Consider the following 25,576-nt stretch of genomic DNA (forward strand, 5'->3'; position numbering starts at 1 on the left):
AGTGGTATTTTTTCTTGGTTTATTTACGAAAAACAAGAGGGCTCAGTGAGTCAAAATTCCAGGTTAGCTTTTACATCAAACATTAGCTCTGTAAGTCTGCCCGGCAACCCCTTCTTAAACGTCCATCATACACTTGTAATGATAACCATTTGGAGAACTATGAATCTGAAGATTAAGACGGACATTTACATAATATAAACAGTTCAAAAAAGTTTAAGAAAGATACTGTAAATTGGCATGCAATACACAAAAAGTTTTGTTTTTATCATATAAAATAAACTAATATATCTCGACCCAGGACTAAAACAAACTAATATGTGGTGAATATACATTTAGATTTTATAGCATATATTTAGAGCTCAGTCTTTCAACTCTACTGACATCACTCAGGAAAACTCAACTTTATTATTCCAGAAGACACTGCTTCAAAAAGATACATGGGTAGAAAAGTGTGGGATATATATATGTATATATCACAGTAATTGTCTGTCATCTTTTTTTCTTCTTTGATTAATCCTCTTATTTGGACATAGGGTCAAACACAAATGAAGTAGTGGTAATCAGGTTAACACAGAACAAACATAAAAATCATCCTGTAATCGCAAGGAAGACTAGATTGTGTTACCCAGAATACACAAATCCAGAATAGCTTCAATGGTTTAAAAAATTCCCAATGTAACATATTATTCTGGCAAGGTTTGCCCTGTTCTTTGATAACCACTATTGACAGTCCCCACCCCACCCCCTTTTTTGTCAGTTTCGGGATTCTGTTCAGTTGAAGAATGTTTAATGTTTACCATTGACACTTAAGGCAACAATAACACATACACTGATAACTCAAGAAAGAAAAACATTATTCAATGTGTTGTGTACTGTATATAGAAGTTATATAATGCAACCCACTGGAAATCCTCGGCATCATCTAATGAGAATGCAACACTTGAGACATTACTACATTCATCAGTATGGGTTGGGACTAAATATGGCACATGCCAAATAAGAGACCTGGGGGGATAAAGATACAGGAGAGTTGCGAGTATGAAAACAAACTGTTCTATGATGCTGAAGATCAAATTGTCAAGATAATCAGAACCCATCAGCCCAGTAACGAGTGCTCACATGGACAGTTTTCAGAGTCGGGGTGCGTTCCAACCACCTGCTGTGGGTGACCACCTTGCATCCTGCACTTGTGCTTGTGGCCTTGTACCAGGAAGTAATAGGTCATGATGACATCACTGACAACAGTATTACATTTCAATATCTTGCAAAAGCTCAATTAAGTTATTTTCTCATTTGCAAACTGGATGGTGAATGAAGAATAGTCCCCCAAAAATGGTTTTGGCTAGGCTGACAGCAGGGTAACTTAAGTTTCCTCCACGGAGGAGGGGCCAGAAGGCGGGGCGAGGCCACAAGCACAAGTGGAAGACGCAAGGTCGCATATTGGAAAGCACCCTCTGAGAACCTAAGGGGCAAGGCTACTCGAGTTGTCATGGCAGTACCACACTAATGGCATAGGGTACTTGTAAAAATATATATCACTAGATGGGAGAGTTCTGATTGGTTAGAAAAAAAATGGAACAAAGTCACTTAATGACGTGTACAGGAAGCACAAAATTCGTCCACTGTTCAGGTAAGCAGTCATTACAAACTTCCTTTCCCATCTGAGAAGCAATGCTGAGGCCCCGTTAACAATCATGGGCAGATGGCTCCCAATTTAGCAATACATACTCATTTGATTGTACCATTACTGAACTACAGGAGTTAAAAGGATTTCAAACAAAGTCAGGCCGAACAACTACATATGCCATCATCAGACTTGGAAGAAAAAAAAATCAGATATTTTAAACAGACAAATCAAATATAAAAATCAAAACAAACAAAAAAGACGACTGTAATATTATGTGATATACTTTTGAAAAAAAGAGAAAAAGATTTGACAAAATTATACATCAAATACTGACAAACATGACACACAATCACCGGAAGAATTTTACAATCGGTGGAGTTTAAAAAATAAAAACAAAAACAAAATGACAAAAAAAGATCAGTGTTGAAACATGTTGTCGTAACTTCGCTACAGTTGCAGAGACAGTCCATTCTCTGGCAGACAAAGATAGAGCAAGAACACGCGAAGAGGGGCTCTTCCATTCCCCACACCAGAACTATTGAGTCAACAGTCTGGGGGAGAGAGAGAGAAAGAGAGAGAGAGAGGAGGAGGCTTGGGGAGGGAGGAAAAAGGTTGTGGAGTTGGGGGAGAGGGCGGGGAAGTGGGCAGTCTTCCCCTCAAACTGAAACGAACGTTCACAGCTGTAACAGCTTTTAGAGTCATGTTTCTTTCAGAAATGTCCCAAAGAAGTCATACGAGTCTGTAGGTACTGTCTGTAGAAGCACATAGGTAAGGAATGTGTGGTGTTGAAGTATGGGGGGTAGGTTAGAGCTGGGGGGGTGGGAGAGGGAGGGTGTTTGACAGGTTTGAAAGTCCACTCGGCATGGGGAGCACTTGGTCGTGCAGTCTGTCCAACCGAGCTAGATGCTTTCCCAGGACTGATCCAGACACAGACGCAAACTAAAAAGAGCTCTTTGTTATGTATAGCTTCTTGGACTATATGTACGAGTGTGTTTTAACTACTCAACAAGCAGCAACTCTTCTTTTTTTGCTTTCATCTCTACAACTAAAATAATTCAAAAATATTTTTTTTTTCTGGTGATACCAGGCATTTCCCTTTGAGGGCCAGCAAGATAAACCCTGACACGGCTTGAGTCAGCTATATTTTTTCATACATATTCTTCTTCTTACCTCTGTGTATGGAAACTTTTTTTTTTAAACACATTTTTAAAATATCTTGCCATAGCGATGCTTCTTCTTCTCAGCTGAAACAACCATGACCACACACTACTTTTAACTCCTTTTTAAAAAAAGAAATGAAAAAGGGACAAAAAACGGGATTGGGAGATGTAGTCTGAAATACATAAGAGGTTGCGGGCAGGCACGCACACGGACACACACACACACACGGTTACACTTGCTCACGTAGGTTTTTGCACACCTTTGCACAGACATACACTTGCTCGTTTCCCCTTTCTCTCTCTCACTCTCTGACACACACACACACACAGACACACACTCGGGTGGGTTTGGGGGGGTTTAGTCGGAGTCGCTGCTGTCGGAGCTGGATCCGCTGGAGCTGGAGCTGGAGTCCGAGGAGCTGCTGCTGGCGCTCAAACGGGACGGACCGCCAGCCGGAACAGAGCCCCCCTTCTCTGCTAGGGCAAGGAGGAAGGAAGAGGGGGGGACACAATTCAGCGTTACACACGTGCAGTTATGGTTCATAGAGGAGGCACACACATTGACATTAGCAAGTTATTTTCAAACACGTCTGCTACCTTAGTTGGCACACATTGAGGAAAAACACCAATGTCAACCAATGTGTTAAGATACCAGATCACGTTAAACACACCAAGCATACAGTCGTGGAGATATGGTCCCAATGGGGAAAGAGCCTGGAATGGTGCATTGTGGGTGAACAACACTTCTTTTACTGAAAAAAAGAGCCTCATCTCATCTGAAGCACAGAATCCTACATGGGCTTACATTCATAGGCCACACACGGCATACTGGCAAAATCAGCTTTGAAATGAAGCAGCCAAGCTGTGCCATTGTCACCTGTGCAATTACTAAAATTACGTAATGGGCCATGCAAGCCTTAAAAAATAAATAAATAAAAAAAATCACAGGTTGAGATTTGAATATAAGGTCTCCACAAGGTAGGTCCGATCCGTGAATTGTAGTCACCCACAATTCACCTGCAAGGATGCAGGCTGCTCATTCTCACACCTCTCAAACACCAACCCTGTTGTAACCATACGACCACCACAGTCGCTTTGGTCTCTCCATGCAAAACAGCGCAGAGATAACCACAAGGCGTGGGTCAGTGACAGCCTAAAGAGCCTGAATGCACATGTCTGCTGTGGGAGTCCTTTTTTCCCCCCAATGAGCCTGTTTTTTTGTTTTGTTTTGTTTTTTAAATCAGACTATTTTCAAACCCTACTCATTGGGCAAGAGCACGACAGTATCTGAGCATCTATGGCACCTGGAATGAAACTGGTAACTGCACATACCATCGTAAATGAGCGCATAAAGAGGGTTCAATATAATGGGATGGTAGATGCTGATGAGAAGTGCTGATGTGATGCATTATTGCAGTGTGAGGTTAAGTAAGGTGAGGTGATGATGTGCCATGCAACAATGAGCTCAAGCACTCTGAGCCTTTGAAGACCCGAAAACCAGAAAGCTGCCCGATTGCTGCTGCAAACCCCTGCCCCCTGCAAACCGTAACCGTGGATGTGTGTGGAGAATGTAGCGAAGGGAGGAAAGGAGAAAAAAGCATGCATAGGAAAGAGTATGGAAGAAGAGCGTAACGCACAACAAAACAGAACCGATCCAGCCTTATCCAGCCTACAGAAGTAGTCATGCAACGTGAAGGACCAAAATATTCTTCTCGTCTTCCTCTACATACTAAGTGAAGCCCTTATACATCTATAAGTGGAGCCCCCATTGTTAAATTGGTCAAGAACACAGCATGGCAGGGTTCTTCCAAACATTTTCTCTTGCTGTGACAGGCTGGGCAAGCTGGCATCCAATGTTCCCGTGTTACAGAGGACTATAGCATCTAACAGGAAGGGTGAAAAGGATTATATAAATATGACGCCAAGTGGAGAATGTGGGGGATTAAAACAATGGTGTCTCTTAAAGGTGGGATAGACGACATAATAGAACTGCGAACAATGATGCCTCCAATTAACATCCAGAAAGCTGTGCATACATACATAAGTGCATCTCTCACGAAAGAGCAGGAAAGTGTCTAGAACGGTCCAAAATCCCTACCCAACAACTTTCTTTAAATAGAGGTCCACCACTAGTTGACCACGACAGTCTATTATGTTCTTGCTTCATGATTGGTCTTAGATGCATTCAGCTTGGAAGCATGGCCTCGCCCATTGTCGCCCATCCTACCTACTTGTGATGCTGGCAAATGTTTAGCAGAAGATAGCCTACTTTTTCTAGAAAGAAAGGTCTGGACTGAGGTGCTGTTTCCATGTAGCAGGACATTTTTTTTAGCACAGCATTTTTTTTCTCCTGTTTAGGTGTAAACGCAACATGTGGATAAAAAAAAATCCTCCATCGTAACAAATACGTTTCACCCGCCTAAATGGGATATTTTTTTCTACTGCTGTGTTATATCTGGATTTTAAATATCTGCTACATGGAAACGGAAGGCCAAAACCAATGTAACCAGGAGAAAAAAAATATCCACATATAAAAATATCCAGCTACGTGGAAACAGCACCTGAGTAGGACTAGATGCAAGGACGGGGGGAATCAGAGCGCACCTCTAGTGAGCCTCTGAGAAACGGTGTAGAACGTTAGAGGGACATATCACATTCCCTCAGTTGCATAAAATTCAAACAGCTAATGATTCACTGATTGTTGTTGTCACCACATATAACAAAAGTTAGTTCGAAATCGCTGATGGCCCCTTAAATGACAATTATTGATGAAAAGATGGTTCCACAATGCTGACAAAATGACATAATGCCTTGCCCCGAAACACGCATTCCCATAATCCGACAATCGAACTACACGTTATGTTACTATAGCTACGTGCTGCGCTACACTACCACGCTTTAAGTACTACTACGTTATCCCCAAAACGGATTGTATCGTGCCTTATCCGGCAGTCACGTGATGTCAAACACCTTCGATTCAATTTATCTTCGACCGCACTCTGCTTGAGACCTGTAGTTGTAAAAACGCATCTTGCTTCTCTTCGAAACAAAGCTTGTTTGACACCAAAGCGAAAAAAAGGTTAATTCTTGTGTTCTGCACCCAGCCCTGGTTGCGCTTCACCCTGCATCGCCCCGGCCTTCGTCCTGCCCTTACCCCCATCTTCGCCCCCCCTACCCCTACTTCCCCAAACACAGGTACTGGTACCTTTTTTGGGCGGTTTCTTGTTGTGGTTGAGCTGGCCGCTGACGTCCTGCAGCCGCTTTTCTAACTCTCTCTTCTTTTCCTGCACCAGTTCCTCTTTAGACTTGGCACCCTTTTTCCCAGTGCCCGCTGCTGCAGGAGCAGAGACACACAGTGGCCGTGTGGTCAGACAGGGAGGGCAGGGCACCCATGCGCGCCCCATACATTCATACCCACGCATACAAGGAAGGGTCTCAGGGTCTACGACTCTATTTGACGCTTACATACACACACACACACCACTGTGTCAGGGACTACCTACTTGGAAACACGCATGCATTCACCAATGATTATACAAATAACTACATTTAAACACACTCACACGCACAGAATAGTATCCCCGTAGCACTCCAGTGTTTCCCATACATTGAGGAAACTATGGCGGCCCGCCATAGTTAAAATTTGGCCGCCATAGTTTCCGAAAATGTAAAAAAAAAAGAAAAAATAAAAAAATAAAAAAAAACTTTTTTTTTTTTTTTTTTTACGATTTCCGTGTTTGTTAAAAGCGATTTCAATTACGATTTCCTTCGCATTTTCCTCCTGGAGTAAATACATCCTATAGAGAAAACCACAAGTGCTTGAAAGAGAGAGGGATCAAAAGCCTTGTCAAGTTGTTGTAGTTAACTTGGGTTTGGGAGCAATAAAAAAAAAAAAACCTTCCGAGAAGGGACAGTTGGGATGAGTTTACTAACACTCTCCAGGCTTTGTTTTACAGTTGTAATGAGTTAGGCGACGGGCCTTCATTGACAAGGCAGAGGAGACATCTGGCTGCATATACTATAGAAATGAATGTGTAATGAATGTGAATATAGACATAAATGTGTAATATGTTGTTCAGCCCTTTTAATGGGAGGAATTTTGAAAAACTGGCCCTGTGACCAGCACCCCTCATGTAGAATGTGTGTGTGGGGAAAAGGCATAGCCTTCCCTCTTAGACCCTTTTTGTTTATACGTTAACAATTTCACAGCAATCTTAAATTCTTATGTCTGCTCCTATTTTGTTTTATTATTTTTTTCATTACATAGACCCCTGCATGTGTATTATGTAGCCTTATTTCTCAAAATATAAATGGCTGAAATGTAGGCGTAGGCCTATAGTTTCTCCATGCGCCAATGTCATACTGTACTCATTGTTTTGCCATTTTGCATTTACACTGCGTGAATACCCCCCCCACCCCCCACCCCAAAAGGCCCGTAAAAAGCCCCCCCCGACCCCCCCGACCAAAAAAAAACCCCGGCTGCCCCCATAGTTTCCAAAATTTCTGTGGGAAACACTGCACTCTGATGCTCACACTGCTGTGAAATAGCACACGTCTCACACACACACCATGTCAAGTCAACTATTCACACTCAGATAAAAAGGTGAATCGTCCCAGAAAAGTGGTAATGACCTCTGGGAGTCATACTTGGCGTGTTCAGGCCGACAGAGAACTGTGCCGGTTCCTGTTCCCACACCTAATCTCAAATTGAAAATCGCAGGATTTGGGCACCGGACGACAATGCAGATATCTGCAGGTTCATTTGGCTTAAGACATTCTCCCAAGCGATTAGGTGTACAAGCCGGTATGAACATGGATGGTTTCCACTTTGGTACTGAATGCAACCTACATGCGGGAACAGGCGAAAGCATCGTTGTGGCCGGCCTGAAAACAGCAACAGATTGTGACATCTACACAAACACTCAAAAAACCATGCCAACAGCACTCACTACTCTAGACACACCGTTCTTGACCATCATACAATCCACGGTGGCTCTCATCCAATCAAAAACGTCTCCTCTGGGTCCAACTCCGCCCAAGTGCTGGGACTGCTGGTAATACATGCGACCAGCGGCAGGAGCAGGTGTGTCTGTCTACTTGCTACGCAGACGTCTACTCGACCACACAGCAACAATACAGCCTCTAGCAGGCCGACTACGCAGGCAAGACACTATAGAGACCTCCGCACACCGGAACACACACGAGGTGAATTTAGTGCACCGCGTGCACTGTTCTAACACATTTTGCTTCCTTGCCTTGCAGCTGCAGTGGAAAAGCCTTTGTTTGATATGCGTTGGGTGACGGTAAAATGGACCCAACTGAGATGGTGGAGGTCGGAGACGTTTGGTGGGCAAAAACAACAATGAGGAGAGAAAAAAAAGTGATCAAAAGTCAGGAAAAGCAGTGTGGCGTTGCACTTGTGTCGGAGCTGGTGTGCGGAGGCCTTAAGAAGCACAAAACCCCTAACACATCCAGGTGGTTACAATATGGCATACTAAGGTGGGAAGTGAAAAATAGAGGCTACCACAGCAGTGGAGACAGATAGGAGTAATAAGAGAGGAAAGAGCACAAATCAAACCACATCACCAAAAAGGACATGCAGAGAGTGAGGACAGGGGACCAAATCAGCACAGCCATTCAGAAGCCGGTTGAAGCGCTCGCAGCCAGAGACAGAAAGTGATAGAGAGAGAGAGAGACAGAGAGAGAGAGAGAGAGAGAAAGAGAGAGAGAGAGAGAGAGAAAGAGAGAGAGAGAGGTGGTGTCACTACGTGTGTGGAGAAAGGCGACTCACGTAAGGGTTTGCGCTGCTTCTTCTGTAAACAGGACTTGACGTAGCGCTCCAGCTCGCGCAGCGTGGACGGCTTGAGCGTCTCAAAGTCGATCTCGATCTCGTCTGGGTTGGAGTCACGCAGCGAGGGCTCACGCGATTGGATGATGTGCACCACGCGGCCCAGCTTCTCACCCGGCAGCCGGTTGATGTCCAGGCTAAGCTGCCGCTTCTCGTCGTACGTCATCGGCAGCGACTCCTCCTCGTCCGACTTGTAGTTCTTGCCGCCTTTCTTGCCCTGCCTGGATAAAGACCGGTATGCTACTCGTCAGCACTGCGTACTGCTGAGGTATAGGAGAGCGTGCTTTCTCAAAAACATACTTGCTAACTACATTAGCTACTTTGTTGTTGGTTGTAAAGGAGTAACCAATTAGCAACTTACAAAGTTCCTGACTGAATAGCGAAAGGGCTTTGGAGCAAAACAACCCTGAACCCAGGTCTCCAAAGTGTTGTTGATAGCTACTTGGCAACTTTGTTGGGTAAATACTATGCAACACAAAATAGCGAACGTGATAAACAACCATCTCGACAGTGTCGTTGCTAACGAAGTTGGCAACTTACTTGCTTGTAATGCAATTTCCCATTGGTACCTCACTAAGTTGCTAATCGATTAGCAACGACACTGTCGAGAAATGGAGTCCAGGATGGTGAGGTGCGTAAACAACGGCCAAAAATCTGAGGCTAAATCTGCCTAGACAAACCGGCCCCAGTATGTACTGTTTGGTTGGCATTTTATAATGCAAACATATGCTGTACTGGACACTATTCAATATGGCTGAAACATGAGGTACTTAAGCAATATGACACGAGTGGGAGTGAGGTTGTTCTGGGATAACCTCACGGGTGTGATTCGCTGCAGGCACAAAGCCGCAGGAAAAATTGCACTTTTCATGCATGAAAAGGGGATCTTCTCCATGGTCTGCCATTTTTAATTTCCAGAAATAGACACTTTTAGCTGCAAAACTTACTGTGTTTTGGTCATACTAGTGAATATTGGTTTATTATTTCCAAAAATATTCATGAAAAGATCAAATTTGGCAAAAGCAGCACAATTCAATGAGCTGCATAGTTGCAATACCTACTCTGGCCACCGTGTGCCACCATCTTGCACGGTGCACCCTTAAGTTGCCTACACCCCTGACCAGGAGAAGACCTGAACACGTTACCTGGAGCTGGAGGAGGTGCTGTTGGGCTTGCTGCGTGCCGTGGTCTTCTTCTGCGGGCTGGGCTTGGCCGACTGCTGGCTGGGCTTGGGCTTCTTGTCGTCCGCCTCAGCCTTCACCTTGTTCTTGTCTTTGTCTTTGTCCTTGTCCTTCTCTTTCTTCTTTTTCTCCTTCTCTTTCTCCTTCTTCTCTTTCTTCTTCTTTGGTTTGCTCACAGGACCCTGTGACAGAGCAGCCAGCTGTTCATGGACTGCCTTGAGCTGGGGAGGAAGGCAGAAGAGGGTCAGCCGGCCTGAGGGGTGGGTGGGACGGGGGTGTGGGGTGAGGTTGGTGAAATGGGAGGTTTGGGGGTTGCCGCTGAATGGGGTGGTGATGAGGTCAGGGGCCAAGGAGGGGTTAGGAGAGGGGCATGGAGGGCATTTCTCAAAACTTTAGTGCGCGCACTTACAATTGTATCAGCCTAATTAGTCACGCCCAGTGATTGGATACTCTTTGGTGAACTCAGCAGAGTATCCAATCACTGGGCGTGACTAATAAAGAGTATCCAATCACTAGGCGTGACTAATTAGGCTGATACTCATGAACGGTGTGACGTTTTCCATGTGCGTTACGCCCATTTGTGGGGGAAAACAGGCGATGCAAGTCAATTGGTGATGTTGGGGTTTAATTAACAACAGATACGGACCTGTAGACTAGCGTTGTTCACGCACAACATGCCTAAAACGTGTTCAAATAATATAGCCAAACAGCCGTGGAGAAGCATGGAATGTGTTCATTTAGGCTAGCCGATGTAGCATGTAAGTCAATGAGACATTCGGTTTGTTTTCACCCATATAGGGGCGTAACGCAAATTTAAGAGCAAAGTACCCGGATGGCCGTTCATGAGTATACACTTGGAAGTGCATGCACTACAGTTTTGAGAAATGACCAGAGTATGGTTTTGCGGGGTATGCAGCTACTCCCAATATAGGGTGCAGGTCAATCTCCATCCTCTATTCCTTTCCTAGTGGCCTCCAGCCTTATGATGATGCAAGGCTTGATATCGTAGATGATGTCGAGATCATAGTTTTTAATTTAATATCTTGCAAAAACACAATTCAAAATTCAGAGAGAATAACACAATCATTCTCTCATTTGAAAATGGGATGTTGAAGTGGGCTGACACTGGGGCAAGAGGCTGAAGGTCACAGGAAAGGACAAAAAAAGGACAAAAAATGACTTGTAACCATAGAAAGTCTAAGCCATGCCCCTGCAATGCACCCAAGATCGATAAAATTAAACACAAAATTAGTCAATGAGGTGGACAGGACTCCCCACTTGTTCTTTGATGTTGGGTTCCATTTCCTACATTTACATGATGGTTTTAATTCCAAATTCACTCCATTTAATTCTGAATTAAAGCTTGAATTCCGCTTTGAAAACGTGTAAACACTTCTTAATTCAGAATTAAACGAAATATCAAAGTAAAATCGACTGAACTATTTCATTCGGAATTAAAACCGTCATGTAAACGTAGCAATTGAGAGGCAGTGACTTCAGGCTTTCTATTTGTTACATCGTAAATTAGCCAGTGGAGGGGTGAGGGAGTAGTAGGGGACACGAGTGTCGTTTTCAAACCCGTTTAGTACCGCAAAGTCATTCTCGAGGGATTATCAGTGATCTCGCTTCATGAAGGACTGACCAGCCACCTAATCAGGCTAACAGCCTCATGAAATTGGCTGCTGACACAAAACCGGTAGTCACCTTGACAGTTAACACAGATTAAGTTAGTATGGATGCATAACAGACACATGTGGATACAATTACTCTAAAGCTGAGATGCATTCAATAAGGATGAACATCATCCTTATTGATGCAGTTTAAGGAAAAAAAAACATTAAAAAGGACAGATAAGAACAATTCTAAAAAAAAACAATTAATATGAAACCACAAGCATTGTGACCAACGTCTAATTTAACCACCAAAAATTGATCCAATAATAATAAAAGCAAACAAAACACAGACACACACGCAAAATTAATGTATACCATTACTAGGGGGGTCAATAGGACACAAAAGCCCACTAAAAAATGGAGGAGGATAACACACACTGATGCCACTACAAGCCTGCTCGCTGCCAGCTCTGTGAGAAACGCTTGGCCCTGGTCCGGCACCACACAGCACGGACCTGGGCCGGAAAAGAGCCAGATCTGAGCCAAAAGCAGGGTCCAGGCAGGGTCGGCAGCGGTTGAGCCAATAATAACAACAAACATGACAATAATAATTAATCCTTAAACTCTACCACCCATGCCAGTCAGCAACCACCACCTGCTGCTACGAAGCAAGCCATCACCATGCCGGTTTGGGGCGTCTCGCTCTCTGCCCACCTCCATCTCAGTCACTCAACCTTTCACCTTTCACCCCCCACCTTAGCTTTAACCCTCAAAGTCAAAAAATAAAAAATACAAAAATAATAATGTGAGGAACAAGTGGGGGGAGCGGGAAGGAGAAAGTCAATCACCTGAAAACGTTTGGCACACCCGTTTTTTTTCCCCGCCCTGTTACCATTGGGGTGCTCCACAGTGAATCGCTGGTAAGAAAGCCAAAGGGTGTGTGATCAGGGTATATAGTCATACTCAAAAACGTCAAAGTTAGAGCAATACTTAACATACTGTACAGCAACAACAACTACTAACAGCATCAATGTAAGTCAAACAACTACCTGTCATCACAAGTTAAGCTAATAAGGTTGAAAATGAACTCTAGCTTAACTTAACAACTAAAAGAAAAAGAAAAAATCACAGCATGCAACCCATGTACCAAGATGCCAACACAAATCACAGTAGGTGGTAGAGGGTTAACTTCCACTCCTATGTGTTGGGATGCGTGGGGGTGTGTGTAAGCCATATTCAAAGTCTTTCGTAGGACAAAAAAACTATGAAAGAGAATTGAAGTGTGTCTGGACGTCATAATAATGTGCGCTACAAAGAGAGAGGAGGACTGTACAAGAGCCTAAAAGAAGTGATTGCGATGTGTACATGAAGTCAGTGGAAAAAGTGTGTGAAAGACAACTGTGTGTTTGTGCGCGTTTGTGTATCTAGGGAGGAAGGGCCGGTTTGGTGCGGCCTCAGCTCTCTTCATCCCTCATCCTTTGAATGGATCTTGGTCGATTGCAAATAAATTTGAAAAACAAAAGTTGAAAAAAAATGACAAAATAGGGCGTGTGTGTGTGTACCCGTATGATTTTTTGATTACTCAGCATGCATGCATAGTTCATGTGTTCACATCTATTCATGTGTTGTGTTTGTATGAGTGCCTGTCTTTCTGGTTTTATATGCATTTGAATTTGCTCATGCAAATAAGATCTGGGGAGAGAGGATGTGTCTGTTGAAAAGGATGACCTCTGCTAAGCTGTGCCCTTGTCTCTGTTGCCCTTTTCTGAGAAATTGGATCTTGATGGGTGGGTTGTATGTGTGTAACCTGTCAATATGGCAACATGTACACGTGTAAATGTGTATCTTCATGTATGTAGCTCTATGTATCTGGGGAGAGGAGGGGACCACTGCTCAGATCGTCCCTATCCCTCCTTCTCCCCTCTCTTGAGTTTAACATTGAGCCCGTTTATATGCACATCAGTAAGCCGTTTATAATCAGGTTTGTGGAGTAATCGGTTCATGACAAATCCTATTTGCACAGGTAGGTTTTTGGCTAATTAACTGATTTCTCAAGACACCTTACACAGGTTATTATCGAGTTATTGAAATTCTAGGATAGTACGTAGTCAATCACAACCTTTAAATTCCTGGCTAGTGCAGGGCTCTAGACTAACTTTTTGCACTGGTTGCACTGGTGCGCCTAACTTTTTTTCTTGGGTGCACCAGCACAAAAGTTAGGTGCACCCAAATTTCCGACCACGTTCCATCGCAGTTTAAAGGTTTTAAAATGCCTTTTGTTATTATTATGATTATTATTTTAAATAGCTGTCTGTCTATGTTCATTGGTTAATAACAACAGAATGCAGTCCTTAAAGAAATAAAAAGATAGTTTTAAACTTATTTTTCTGATGCAATACAGTCTACTTTTGCATTTTGGATTCAATTGTATTCATCTTTCATTTCAGTAGTCTAATAAGATAAAATAGGCAAATTATTGACACAAAGTCAAAATTACATGCTTAACTTGGGCATGGTGCTTCACCTCCATGTGCCCTATGTATAGCCTACACACTGGTCTTCCTGTCTCTCAGCAAGATAGTAACATGACGACGCAATTGTCTATTAGGGGGGATATTAGCGCTCTGTTATTTCCACAGACGTCTTCAGCTTTTAAGTGTCTGCTATGACACCTATACATTGGGCACACGCCACATCATTGCTGTAGGTCTTTCATGGACAATTATTTTATTTCTGACTTCAGCTTCGTGAATGAAATCTCCTCATTCTCAATGTTGTAAGCTACATTGAACTTAATTATCACCGCGGCCTCCTCTGAGGTCCTGTTTGATGCTGGCTGCCTGCCGCAGTGGGGAGAGGGAACACTTTATCACGACACGGCATGTCGAGCGTTTTCTTTATGCGAGTGCTTTTCCAACGTTTCAATGCGAGATGTTTGGCAGGCAGTGGCAAACGAACTGTTACAAGCCATCCCATCTCTGCACTTTGCAATATGCAGTGCATCACGTTTTCGCCCTTGTCATATCGTAGCCTGGGAAACTGGCCTAGCCAGTCTCCCAACAGGAATACCGATACTTTCGCCTTTTTGGCTACGAGTTGTCGCTCAGTGTTTGCCACATTCTCCGATTTATTCACCGAGCATTGGCCCGGATATTCAGATTATTTTGTTGGTTTTAACTTCACGAAAAGTTGTCCAAAGTTCAATCATTCTGACTCAACAAATGTTAAATATAGCACTAGCTCAACTATGCTCTCTCTCTCTCGGCTAATTGTTTATCTTTTGTGCTGGACCACGACCAACCAAATAAAGGCTCCGCCCTTCCTTAATTCTGATTTGTTTAAACCTCGATATGGGGCGCAGACAGAACCCAAGTAGACTTTCAGAGTTGCATTATCCATATTCTTTGGTTGCATATTTTTCCCCCCGAAACGCTGGTCGCACCGGTGCGACCTCCGTTTTTTTTTCACAAAAATAGGGTGAATATGCGACCAAATTGGTCGCACTCTAGAGCCCTGGTTAGTGTCACACACTTGAGTGGAACACGTGCAACTGACAGACTGCATGTTAAGGACAATAACCCGATTATTGCGGTAATGTAAACGGGCTCATTGTAGCTCTTATTTAGATATTGGGTGCTGATTGGATCTCGATTGGTGGGTGGGTTGTCTTTGGGTACCTATCTACATGGTGTCATATGCATGTGTAGTGTATATCTGAGGAGGGGGGCGTTCTCGTGATCCGGAGGAGGGTGAGCACTGCACAGATCATCCCTGTCCCCCCCCCCTTAGGGCGCATTCAGGCCGACTGAGAACTGTGCCGGTGCTCGTTCCCGAAACTTTTTGCGAACTGGCCGTCGTGTTCACGCCAACAAACTTAGCGTTAGCGAACCAGAAAGTTGGTTCGCAGTGCGAACCGCAAAATACTCATCCGGGTAACACAGTCACGTGCAGGAAAGGTTCAGAGCCCAGTATGTCGGTTCGCAGGTAAGCACTTTAGTGCCGAACGTAACTGGCACGAGCACCGGTACCGGCTCCGTTCTGGTCGGCCTGAAACCCCTATTAGAGAACTTAGATCTTTATTGGTGGGTGGGTTGTATTTGAGCGAATCTGTCTATATGGTTTCATGTGCGTCTGTAGGTGTATCTATTCATGAAAGTATGCTGGGATCTGGGAAGGTGGGCTGCTCGGAGGAGGGCGACCACTGCGCAGATCTTCCCTCTTCTCCTTCTTCCCTTTGTTGATTGGTTGGTTGGACGTTTGCCTTTTTGTGCTGTTGAGGAGGATCTCGATTGGGTTGGTCGGTTGGGTTGACTGTGTTCTGTTGTTGAGGCTTCTTGGTTGGTTCGGTCGGGGATGGGGAACCCACCTGTTGGGCACCCACCTGTTCCTGGAGCTCGGCGAGACGCGTGGCGCGCTCCTCCTCGGAGTCCGACTCGGAGCTGGACGAGTCGCCGCCCCCGCTGCTGTCGCTGCTGGCCGTGCTCTTGCTGACCACCGCCGCCCCGCCCCCCGACGACAGGCCGCTCGGCGACGTGGGTTCCGGAGGCTCGTCCGGCATCTTGGCGTAGCGCATCTCAAACACGTCCTGGAGAAAGACCGAAACACACACACACACACACAAACGGGCGCACACACACAAACGGGCACACACACACACCGAAAAAAAAAACACATACACCCAGGGGCACAGGTTCTGTATGAACTTTCTAAAGGTCTGAACATGTCTAAGGCACACAATCCAAATTAGTTATTCATTGTATCATGTTCACATGGAAGGCCCATGGTTAAATATACTGTATACTGGAATTCTGTAAAGGTTTTCTTGCAGTGATGGTTAACATGGCAACCAAAAATGCATTAATTTATGTGTTTTCTTTACCTGGAGTTTCCTTGCCATTGCTACAACTTCATGATCGGGTGGGTTGTATTTGTAGCAGTTGGAAAACATTAACCGAATGTCGGCGGCAAAACTTAGGGCGTCTTGGTAGTCCCGTGCATCCATCTTTTTCTGCGCAGTGGAATAGAAGTAAAATACAATAAAGAAGAAAAGGAAAGACACAAAAATTATTTCTCCCAACAAAAAATGTTAGCAGTGTTGGCTTATTTTTATTTCATGCGATGATGTGATTTAAAAAAAGTGTCAGCTAAGTGTACTGTAATGAAATTTAGCCACAAATGTGAGTGTGTGTCAGGACTTGACACTGGCACCTGCCAACCGGCCAAATGCTGGTAAAACTTGGCTGTGGCTAGTAATACTTTCAGTATCACTAGCCAATTTGGCTGGCAGCTTATTCCTTGGTATGACTTATATATCGTAGTAGCCTATATTATGTTGTTTGCCCCTTCAATTGTTTGTATTTAAGTTCAAGAAAAAGCTCAGTAACTCAGTTTCTATTTGCTTGGTATACTTCCATGTTGAAAGCTATACACTCTACTTGCTTTAGCACCTCATCTTCTGAGGTTAGATGTACACTATCATGATAAAGGAAAAAAAAACAATATAAAATATTTGGCTAGTAGAATACCTGAATGGCTAGTGACTCGGGAAAACCACTAGCCACAGTGGCCGGTGGGTGAAAAGTTAATGTCAAGCACTGGTGTGTGTGTGTGTGTGTGTGTGTGTGTGTGTGTGTACTTTGACGGTGCTGAGGTCCATGGGCTGCTTGATGATGTCATGGTAGTCGTGCAGCTCCAGGGCCTCGGCGTCCACCGGCTTGTAGAAGGGCCAGGCGTAGGCGGCGTGTTTCTTTGACAGCATCTCCTTCAGGACGGAGTGGGAATGGCCAAATAAGTCCACATACGATACGCACCACAACACACGTCACAATATAATGCTATCATGCTGTATTGCGATACATGTTTTATTGCGATATTCAACATACTTCAGCACCCAGAAAGTGTAAGAGCCTAATTAGCAGTTGTGGTTTACAATGGAATCTTAATCTCTTCAACACTGAATGAAAACAAATAGGACTGGAGTTTGTATGTAATTTAATCGCATTAACTCTGTGACTTTCTGTGATTAATCATGATTAATTGCATGGTATGCGTGAAACCCAGAAATGAATTCAAAGGCCGCTTCAAAAGCACCGTTTTATTTGAAACTTAGAGATGCATCGATCAGCTTTTTTGGCCTTAGTTACCCATCATCAAATCTCCCCGTCAAAGAGCGCGGAGTTACAGACTACTCTCCTACCCCCTCTCTGTCTCATCTAGACTGAAGCCATTATTTAAGGTGTTTCCTCGACTAAAAACTAATCGAATGGCTGTTGTCGATTGCAATTAGGCCTGTAACTTTCAAAACAATAACGTTGACATAAAACAATAATGTTAACACAGTTGCTGCATGCTTACCTGACAAGTCATTCAAAAATCATAAATCATAAATCATGTTCATGTGACTACGAAATCAGACCATGATGATGCAGATATGAATGGTGAATAAAAAGGGCAGAAGTAAAGATGCTTTTTAAAGCGGCATTATTTTTAAACTGTGTCCTGAGTCAGTGTACTTCCACTACTATACGCAGCACCAGATGTTGGTCTTAATGCAAAACAAAAAAGTTGCGTGAGGAATTTAATATCTCGCCATCGGTTTTTTGATCTGCGCTTCATTCCGATTGTGCCGTCACTCTGCATGTCGTTATTGACAGCTGATAGCCGGTTAGCATATTAACAAGATAATATTTATTTTATAACCTTGCGAGCTGCCAAGGCAAGCCACATGCTGCTCGAGAGCAGCTCAATGAGAGCAGTAGAACTTTGTAAAGAAAATGTCCATTCAGAAGCTGACGTCTTTCTGAATTTGGTTTTAACTGGTTTAGATCGTGATGTTGTTTTCTGTGTGAACTCTGTGAGCTATCAAAATAAAAAGGAACGAACAACAGCTATAAAAACCCGCAGCTATAAACGCTAACAAAATTGTCGACCGATAATGACTTCAATAGCTAACGCACCGTTATGTTGCCCAGCCCTAGTTTTTACTTCACTTTTTTAACGTTACTATTTTCTGTTAGTATTGAAATATTTTGATGATTGTATCATGCTGGGATACCCCAGCTCCCCCTGTTAAAAAGTACTTCACGCGGCCGTGCCTACCTTCAGGATAGTGTCGCAGTACTTGAGCTGCTCCGTCAGCTTGCTCTTCCGGCTGCCGTGCTGGTGCTGCTGCTGCAGCTCTCCGTCCTCCAGGTCCTTGCGTGGAGGCTTGATGGGCCGGCCCGTGCTCTCCCGCCGGGAAATGACTTTGCCCAGCTTGGCGTCGGGGCTTCCGTCCGTCGTCCCTTTACCACCGGTGGGCGACTCGCTGAGGCTGGCCGTGATGGCGCAGGTGGTGGGGGTGGTGGTGTCCGCTTTCCGCTTCACGCCCTTCTTCTGCAGCTGAGGGGCGTAAATGAAAAGGTTACATTATTGTCTTCTAGTGAATTCGGCAATGGGCGAAACCGGCCAAACTTTATTTGTCTTCTCCCAAGTAAAATGGCTTATTTTAATTATATTATCTTGCCTAACAGGTATACCCATTTTGAAGGTCATAATTAAACCCTGGATGAGGTCTACATGTACACCTCATTGCTTTCCTAAAAGACATTGTACACAAGAGCCCTTTTTAAAGGATTGGCTGGGCTATTCTCTCCCACCTCCATTGTTAAAATGACCATTCTGATTAAGCCTGGTTTAGACTCGTCCTTCAGTTGGGGGACCCGCACTGTCAGTGGGGAGTAGCGGCAGATCAAGTACCCAAATAACCACTACGCCCCCTCTTTTAGCGCTGAAAACACCCCTTTCTGCGATCAACGTTATTTCTCCCAGGCTGAATCGTCTGCGATCTGCCGCTGCCCCCCCGCTGACAGTACGCCAACTGTCTAAACCAGGCTTTAGTTATGGCGCTGTGCCACTCACCTTGACGGGCTGTGCCGGGGGGACGACGGGCATCACGGCGGGCGGTGCGGGGGGCGGCGGCGTGGCCTTGATGTTGGAGGTGATGGTGGGCACGGGCACGGGCGTCGCGGTGGAGATCACCGGCGTCTGGGAGGTCTGGGAGGGTGAGGAGGACGAGGAGGGAGACCCAGACGACACGCCCACCGCTGGACTCTCTGCTGCAACACAACATTGGACAAAATACGGAAACTTGCACATTTCTTTTTGACGCCAATGTCAGCTGCGTTTATGATTGTCTGGTAATGCTCATTATGTGCACTATGTGTATTATGTGTAAGCTGTTTGACACCTGAATTTCCTCCTAGGGTCAACAAAGTAACTCTACTACTACTAGTACTAACATAACACACACACACACACACACACAGAAACAGTCAGACACACAGATAAAACTACAATCACTGAGACGTGATGGAGCAGATCTGCAGAGGCGCTGATCTCTACAAGAAAATGTTGGAAAAATCACAGATCTGCCAAGTCTGGCATGAAGACGACATCTCTCTCTCTCTCTCTCTCTCTCTCTCTCTCTCTCTCTCTCTCTCTCTCTCTCTCTCTCCATCTCCTCCAACAACGTCATCCATCCAACTAACCTGTCTCAGGCTCACCTGAGCTAGCCGGTGCTCCGGGCTTGCGGCCCTTGCCCTTGGGTGGAGGGGGCAGCAGCTCCACCTCCTCCTGGGGCATGGAGGCCACCTTCTGCAGGAAGATCTTCTCCAGTGCCTGGGCCATCAGCACGATGTCATCTGCAGGCTTTGGAGAGAGAAGAAACGAGGAGGCACACACAGGCATGAAAACGGGTCAGGGGTGAAAAAGGTGAGAAAGGTGCGGCGTGGCGCGGTGGCACGGAGCGGCGCGTGTGCTGCAGCGGTGCGCGCGAATGTGTGGTGTGCAGTGGCGTTTTTGGGGGATAGTGTTGAGTCATACTAGGGGGGTCTGGGGGCATGGTCTCCCATGGGAGAAAATTTTGCTAAAACCGTCTTTAAACTATGAATTTTGAGCATATAGCGACACAGGGACAGTGAACATAAGAAGAACTGCCAACCATCTTCGTTACTTCATGATTGTCATGCTGTCATGTCTGATGAGGGGGGCAGATAGACAGACAGACAGACAGACAGACAGACAGATAGATAGATAGATAGAATGGGTTTTGGTTCTCAGGCTTTTTAAAAAAAATAAATTCCCCCTTGACCTCATCAAAACCCTGCCAATGCCCCCCTTAAAAATAAAATAGACTAATGCCCCCCAATGGCAACTAAGCACCCCCTCCTCTCAACACTATCCAATGTCCCCTCAACGCTTGCCTGGTTGTGATCTCGTTTGAACAGTTAATCATCATATTTCAGACAACTTGTAATACAAAAAATCTTTGACACAGTTTGGATAAACTACTGAATTTTTTGTCCATTCACCTAGTATATCTGTTTCCCTATAAAAAAAAGAATAGGAAAGCTCCAACTTTGACCGTGAAAAAAACTATTTGACCGTGTTCCACTAGATTTTTACCAAGGGATTACAAAAAACTTGGCATGATTCCTAAATCAATTTGTCCCGTGTGTCAAACGATTGACTAAGTTAGGCTTCGCTCTTTCTCCCTCTCCCTCTCTCTCGTGCGTGCTATAAGAAGCCGCAGCATTCGAAGCATGACGTTGAATGCCTCGCGTAGATATGCGCTTCTTCCCCGGCCGTAGCGCATACTATTTCGCCATTCCGTAGCGCACAGACCCGTTAAAATAGCCGTCAGGAAAACGTGCCGTAAGCCTACCCAAGCTTTCATTAAGGGAGCTCTTTTGAGAATAAATACTTTTTCACGTGGGCAGGGCAAATGCGGTTTCAAATTATTAGGAAAACAGCTTAACTTCTGTGGCTAACTACATCCACATCCTTCTCATCGAAAAATTGCGTCTTGATGTTCTCATAACAAGAATCATGATCTCAAATAGCTACCTCTCTGGGAAACGTGTAGACTATCTGTGACAGATCGTTTGGACATTTTCTTATAATCAGAGATGTTCTATAACTATAAAGAAAGATATTTGATACAACCACGCCAGCCCCGCAGACCAAAGCTTCACCTGTTTAAAACGCTTTCAAAGATAAGTATGAAGGGCGGGACTTAGATTGAGCTGGTTCACGTTATTGGCTGTGCCGACAGCAACAAATGCTGTGATTGGTCAAACGTCATTGTCAGTTGTGGAAAGTTTTCTGCGGTAGAGCGCTACACAATGATACAGTAACTTGGCGCTACACTTTTCTCCTCGCTCGACACCCCCCCCCCCCCCCCCCTAAAATTTTCTCCTCGGATCTACACGATTCACAGAAATTACCCATTTTGATTTCAAAACGGCGAAATTCGCCGAAAGGTGAGGGATTTCCATGCCTGCACACATCATCACATTACATTCAGCAGCTGCTTTCAGTGTGGGGATACAGAGTATATCCCTACAAGTAGTTGAAAAGGTCGCCCGATTGAGGGTGTATGACTAAGGCCCGAAACACCCAGTGATCTTGGGAGAGTCACTGAAGATGTGTCCAGGTTGCACCACTAGGTGTATTGCAAGTCTACATTACATTTTGCTGTGTAGGGGAATACATAGCATATCCATACAGGTAGTAGAAAAGAAAACAAAAGTGCAGTAGATATGCTAACTACACAGACTTGATAAACCTTGTAAAGCATGCCCATGTACATGTCACACATTGTCAAGCATTTACCAAATGTCAAATGAATAACAAACCATTAATGTCAAAACTGAGTTTATGCATTATATATACAGGTATTGTGATGAATTTATGATCCAGAAGAATACACATCTCAGGACACCTCAGAACATAACGATAACGCGATAACATATTGGAAACCAAAACCTTACTGTACCTTATTATAAATGTAACAGTTGGTAAACATAGTGTTGAAGTCCTGCATGCACTCCCCTGCCGTCCAGTAGTAGTTGTTTTCTAGTCGCTTCTTAATCGTTCCCATGTCCATTGGGGTTTTAATGACCGAGTGGTAGTCCTGTCGTAATAGAGTAGAAGAAACAGGACGATGAAAAGTGGAAGAACCAGTGTGCGTGTGGTACCATTTTGTTTCTCCTGACCCCCAAAGCCAGTGCTTTCACCATATGCATGTCCATCACACGAACACAACCACCTCTGGCGGTCACCCAAAAATCAAATAACCGTTATTTATGCATAAACCCTGTATACTTGGTCGACTATGACTAGTGGGGACCCGCATCTACTCAGAAGGACTGAACTCTCACTCTCACACTCACTCACTCACTCACTCACTCACACACACTCTCACACACAATCTCACACTCTCATACTCTCTCTCTCTCTCTCTCTCGTAAAAAATAAAGTAAAGTTATTTTTAAATGTGCATCATAATAGACATAAGGCCACTTGAACACTTGGACTCACTGCCAGGTTGAGCTTGATGGCGTCCACCGGCGTGTAGAAGGGCCAGGCGAACTGGTGCTTCCACAGAGTCTTGACCACCACATTCTGCATGTACTGCAGCTGGTTGGTCTTGCGTCCAGGCTTGGTGGTGTTGACCACCTCGGGGGGCGGAGGATTCGTTATCGGGGGAGGCGTTTGGGCGGCGGGGGCCTCGCCCGACATGTTGTCCGGGGACAGGACAGGACGGACAGCACGGTTCCTTTGGAGGAGGCTGAAGTAAAGATGGGGTGGTGGGAAGAGAGGGCCAACGGAGGGGTTGGTGGTGGGGAGGTCAGTCAGTCGTCAATGGGTGATGCAGTGGTGTGGTCCTGACTGCTCCTTAGTGGCTTCTTCTGCATGCACACATCCCATCTCAGAGATGGGTGGTCTGCGCTCTACTGCAAACACAGATGCAATAAACAAAAAAAGATAAAAGAGAAAGTTGGATTAACAATACAGGTGCAAACACAGATGCAAAATCACAGACAACAAATTGAACTGACAACTGATCAAAGCCTTGTGTGCACTTTGCAAACAACCTGATCCCCCAATTCATAGGCTACAGTAGTCCAATGTACTAGGTTTGGTACCACACACTTTAGGGCATGCAAGTACCTTGCCAATAATCAGCATGGAATGGCATCAATAGCAAACAGCACATATTGTAAGCACCGAACGCACATATCAGACATGATTTCATTAAACAACAATCAACTCCTTGATGCAACCAACACATCTGTCTCCCCATCACATCCTCAACAAGCAGAACACACCTTGTAGTGCAAGAAAGCAACAGCTTGCACAACTTTAGGAGTTGCTATCTACCTCGGTGGTGTTTACCACGCTGCACTAAATGGACATTTGCACCGATTTTGCCCAAAATGTCTAGCTGTTTAGCACTTGTGTTTTACGCTACGTACAGCCACGTGAATGCAAGACGTCGTTTGCTACTTGCTCGGAGTTCCACCAACTCGTTTAGATGCATCGTTAGCCAACTTGGTAGCAAGGAGATTGGCGATATATATCCAGAGCCGATACCGCGAACAATATCTAGGTTAAATGCTTGACATAGGCACGCACCTATTCAGAATTTACTTCTTTAAAAGATGGCGGGCAGTGAACAGATAGGACCTCCAGTCTGGAATGCAGTCGACCTCACAGGCTAGTTAGCTGGCTAGTAATACTGGCTACTATTAGCTGGCTAACTAGCTAACGCGGTCTTGGAGCCAGCAAGCCTCTCTATATCGCTCTCAAATGAGAGCCATTGTGTGCATGCCGACCAGCTAGCTACTTAGCGGGCTAATTTGAAATCCTTGACCGTAGAACACACATTCGAGCTCGACCAGGCGATACAGTGTATCTGTGAACATGTATGCTTCCTTTAAACGCAGCATTATTGCAGCTAATGGGAGAAAGTACGCTTTGTTACATTGTTGCATGGCACCGAACATCAGACCGACTCAGTGAGCGGCTATCTTCTTAGTGCAGGTTGCTGTGTTAGCTAAGTGTACATCTAACCCCCTCTGAGGTGGAACGCTTAAAATTGAAACCAAAAGCATGAATCAGAAATATATACGTTTTACTTTATTACTTTCCCCCGAAGTGGTTCCGGTAGCGTTTTGCTTGAAGTCTTTCAGGAAGCTTTTATTGCAGCGAAGAAGCATAATAGATGGTTGGGTCGACTGTAGTTGAATAGTCCCATGCCCATGCGCAGATGTCGCACGGTATCATGGTCATTGTTGTGCAGATAAATGGTTCGCGTGCCCATACCCCAACGCTGCATTTTTGGAATACTCCCTTCTCTGTATCATAGAGTCTTCCATATCGCTTTAATTAATGTGAAAAAGCATAATGTATGAGTAATGCATAATTGGCCGTATTGATGATGACAGTAGCTACATGATGCGTGAAGCACAGAGCATTCCCCCTTGTGCTGCTGCTCGGTCGTCGGCTGTGGCTGGGCTGCTCCACTGTAAAATAAGACTTCAATTCCCAAAATGCACTTTACCTCGAGTAAACAGCTTTGAGAATTCGACGGCAACTCATTACGAGGTTGTGATGTCAGGGATGTAGGTTAGCAGAATGTGCAACTGTATTTTAGGCAAAATACTCGGTAAGGACAAGTGACTTATATTACTGGCCCTCTCTGGGTTTAATTACGGTCTTTTCCAGGTGACGCGTGGCTGCATTGTGTAGAAATAGCTTATTTTCAGGTCTTTTTCGATCGCCATCTGAATATTAGGCCATATCTCGTGCGATAGGCTACCTCGGCCCACCCTGGTTGGCAGCAGACACACGAAAAATTGACCTGAACATTTGCAACTAGAACACAATGTTTCCCCCATCGATACGTTTATGTTAGCTGCATTTAATGTTAATGTGTCATCTTTCTAGTTTCTGTCTTGCTGAACATAGGATAGGCTATGTAGGCTACCTCCTATTAGTGAATAGGCTATTGCACCCAATACCATTTTTCACCACACACATTTTATTTTGTTTTTTTTCTTTGTTTTTGTTGTTGTTGGAAGTCCCATTCTAATGCAGAGTATTGAAGGCACCTCGTAATACAGAGTAGGCCTATAGTAGATTAATTTCTTTCCATCTTCAACTCCAAAGCAAACCTTCATGGCAGTCATAGGTAAGCGATAAGGGCATCAGACTTGTAGCCCAAATGTTGCTGGTTCAACTCCCGATACGCCAGGTTGATGGGGGGAGTAATGAACCAGTGCTTTCCCCCATCCTCCTCCATGACTGAGGTATCCTGAGCA

General features: G+C 44.7%; 1 protein-coding gene across 19 annotated transcripts; it reads right to left on the reverse strand.

Annotated features, from left to right (window-relative positions):
* Positions 1 to 5: 5 nt before the first annotated feature.
* On the reverse strand, positions 6 to 24,733 carry brd3b (bromodomain containing 3b). Of its 19 annotated transcripts, none has more exons than XM_063195297.1 (14): positions 24,400 to 24,733; positions 22,791 to 23,206; positions 22,246 to 22,383; positions 19,958 to 20,117; positions 19,329 to 19,525; positions 18,528 to 18,809; positions 17,065 to 17,190; positions 16,309 to 16,437; positions 15,796 to 16,014; positions 12,278 to 12,346; positions 9,781 to 10,037; positions 8,579 to 8,856; positions 5,993 to 6,121; positions 6 to 3,261 (listed from the first exon to the last, which is right to left on the reverse strand). In XM_063195297.1, the coding sequence occupies exons 2-14, from the start codon at positions 22,989 to 22,991 to the stop codon at positions 3,146 to 3,148; spliced, it is 2,301 nt and encodes a 766-aa protein (XP_063051367.1). In that variant the 5' UTR covers positions 22,992 to 23,206; positions 24,400 to 24,733; the 3' UTR covers positions 6 to 3,145. The 19 variants fall into 19 exon arrangements, with proteins under 19 accessions (XP_063051367.1, XP_063051381.1, XP_063051375.1 ...); XM_063195311.1 differs by having other exon boundaries at positions 5,993 to 6,118; positions 19,329 to 19,522; positions 19,973 to 20,117; positions 24,392 to 24,733; XM_063195305.1 differs by having other exon boundaries at positions 19,329 to 19,522; positions 19,973 to 20,117; positions 24,392 to 24,733.
* Positions 24,734 to 25,576: the final 843 nt, after the last annotated feature.

Source organism: Engraulis encrasicolus, chromosome 3, assembly GCF_034702125.1.
Source record: "Engraulis encrasicolus isolate BLACKSEA-1 chromosome 3, IST_EnEncr_1.0, whole genome shotgun sequence".
In the NCBI taxonomy this organism is placed as follows: Eukaryota; Metazoa; Chordata; class Actinopteri; order Clupeiformes; family Engraulidae; genus Engraulis; species Engraulis encrasicolus.

Coding starts and splice junctions, on each gene's coding strand:
- brd3b (XM_063195297.1), bottom strand. CDS start 22,991: ATGTCGGGCGAGGCCCCCGCCGCCCAAACGCCTCCCCCGATAACGAAT. Junction 22,384..22,790: donor CCATCAAGCTCAACCTGGCA/GTGAGTCCAAGT, acceptor CTATTACGACAG/GACTACCACTCGGTCATTAA. Junction 3,262..5,992: donor CAAGAAACCGCCCAAAAAAG/GTACCAGTACCT, acceptor TTGCCCTAGCAG/AGAAGGGGGGCTCTGTTCCG.